The 2455-nt window shown below is 34.7% G+C and overlaps 1 protein-coding gene across 1 annotated transcript; it reads right to left on the bottom strand.

Moving 5' to 3' along the window:
- Positions 1 to 760: 760 nt before the first annotated feature.
- Positions 761 to 1699, bottom strand: LOC102856684 (olfactory receptor 4K13-like). The gene has a single exon (XM_006883251.1). It carries the CDS (start codon positions 1697 to 1699, stop codon positions 761 to 763), a length of 939 nt encoding a protein of 312 aa, XP_006883313.1.
- Positions 1700 to 2455: the final 756 nt, after the last annotated feature.

Raw genomic sequence — 2455 nt, forward strand, 5'->3', positions numbered from 1 at the left:
TAAGCTTGTTTTAATCGGGGAGCTCGACCAAAGACTGTCCACCATGGGTAACCATTCTCATATTTGACACATCATTGTCACAGTGTTCAGCTTCACAGCAACCACAAGTTACCTCTGTACAGCAAATGGACAGACCAGGACTATATGACCTAGAAGAATGTTTCACCAAAAACAATTAAAAACAGTCCGGAGGGCCATGGATTAGAGTCACCCACCTTTGGCTTGGTAGCATCACTTTCTGCCCACTAGGCCAACTGACCTCTCTATATACTGTGTTTATTAAAAGATAGGTAGAAAATACTCTTAATTAGAAAAGTAGAATATAGATTATGTAAATGTAAGAACTGATTCTGGGGTCTAGCATTTATAATTTTTGTTGCAAGTTTGTTAAAAGCCAAAGTTCTAAAATTCAATTTCATTTTAATAGTATATAAATAACATAATTTATTTTTATTGTCATGAAGAAGAGATAATGCATGCAAAATACCACATTCTTGGTAAGATCTCCATAAATGGTGATTAGAATCTAATTAGTAGATAGCAAAACTTGAAATTACAGCATTAGGGAATATAATTCTGTTTTAATAATTTGAAGTTAGAGGCACAACCCACAGTGTTTTATGATATGTATGATTGCATAAGTAAGAGTTATCATTACCGACCTATGACTTATGCTTGTAAAGTACAAAACTCTACATTGTATTATATTTTGATGATGATAATGGTAACCATCTCTTCTTTGATTATTATAATATCTCAGTTAAAAGGTTGACACAAAATTCACATGCTTGGTTTTTATTTTCTTTATTGCTTTCTTCATGTCTTTATTCCTGAATGTGTAGATAAGTGGATTTAAAAGAGGTGTAAAAATTGTGTAAAATACAGATAGGATCTTATCTATGGAAATACTGCTGAATGGCCACACATAGATAAAGATACAAGGTCCAAAGAACAGTACCACCACTGTGATGTGGGCTGAAAGAGTGGACAATGCCTTAGAAGATCTACTAGTGGAACGATGTTGGACATTAATCAAGATGATGCTATAGGAGATGAGCAGAACAATGAAACAGAACAAAGAAAGTACTCCACTATCTGCAATGACCAGCAGCTCCAAGACATAAGTGTCAGTGCAGGCAAGTTTGATAACCCGAGGAAGATCACAGAAAAAACTGTCCACTACGTTGGGTCCACAGAATGGTAATGTTGCTGTGAAAATCATTTGACTCATAGTGTGCACAAAACCAGTGGTCCAGGAGAGAAGTGCAAGCCCAATACAAACGCGATGGCTCATGATTGTTTTGTAATGGAGGGGTTTGCATATGGCAATGTATCTGTCAATTGCCATGGCTACGAGCAACATCATCTCACTTCCACCTAAAAGATGAAGGAAAAACATTTGGATCATGCAGCCTTCATAAGAGATGGCCTTATATTCTCTAAGTAAGTCACAGATCATCTTGGGAGTAGCAAAGGAAGCCAAGGACATATCAATAAAGGAGAGGTTGGCCAGTAGAAAATACATAGGAGAGTGCAATTGAGGGTCCACTTTCACCACATAGATAATGGTGAGATTGCCTAGAACAATGGCTGTGTAGATAATAGAAAAAAAGAAGAATAGTAAAATCTGTAACTCATGAGATTCTGTAAGTCCTAGCAAAATAAATTCGGACACCATGGAGTAGTTTTGCCTTGCCATTTGTTTATCTGTTGATGTATGTTACCTAAAATAAAATGAAAATGAATTAAAGTTTATGAAATAAAGTCAAAAGCCAAAATGATGTCTTAACTACCTTCACCTACTAAACGTAACTGAAATGTAGGAAATAAAACAATATTAAACAAATAAAAATATATTTTTAAAAAGTTATAATTAATGGAGATTGTAAACAGATTTTTAAGATGCTTTTAAAAAACTGAAGCTTTTGATAATATTAAGCAAAGCATATGTCTCAAATGGTCATAGTATGTGGAGGTCTTACCAATTGTTTGCAATATAATATTTAGAAGATGATTTCTCACTTGAATTCCATTTCTATGCTGCAAAATATTATAAAGCATATAAGTGGATTCTGACTCCGTGGCTATCTAATTGAGAAACAGAATTCAAGTAAGTGGAAATGAGTTGATAAGGTATATTGTTGTTGTATTATGCACCATACAGTCAACTACAACACATAATAACCCTATGTACAATTTTTCTAAACCTTGTCATATTCTTTGACATCTTCACCATCTCTGTCCAGCGCTTGTGAGCTCATTGTTCTAGTTGCTGTGTCCATCTATTTTTTAGGATCTTCCTCTCTTCATCTGATCTTCCACCTTTTCAAGCATTATGTCCATTTCTAAGGATACTCTACTCCTTTCAACATGCCTAAAATATGTGAGATGAACTTTCACCATCCTTGCCTTTAAGGAGCTTCAATTTCTCCAAGAAAGACTTATTTATTCTCTT

This window comes from Elephantulus edwardii, unplaced genomic scaffold (assembly GCF_000299155.1).
Source record: "Elephantulus edwardii isolate Elephantulus edwardi_28Jun2011 unplaced genomic scaffold, EleEdw1.0 scaffold00026, whole genome shotgun sequence".
Classification (NCBI taxonomy): Eukaryota; Metazoa; Chordata; class Mammalia; order Macroscelidea; family Macroscelididae; genus Elephantulus; species Elephantulus edwardii.

Excerpts from the sequence above, each read along its gene's own strand:
- LOC102856684 (XM_006883251.1), bottom strand. The coding sequence starts at position 1,699 with ATGGCAAGGCAAAACTACTCCATGGTGTCCGAATTTATTTTGCTAGGA.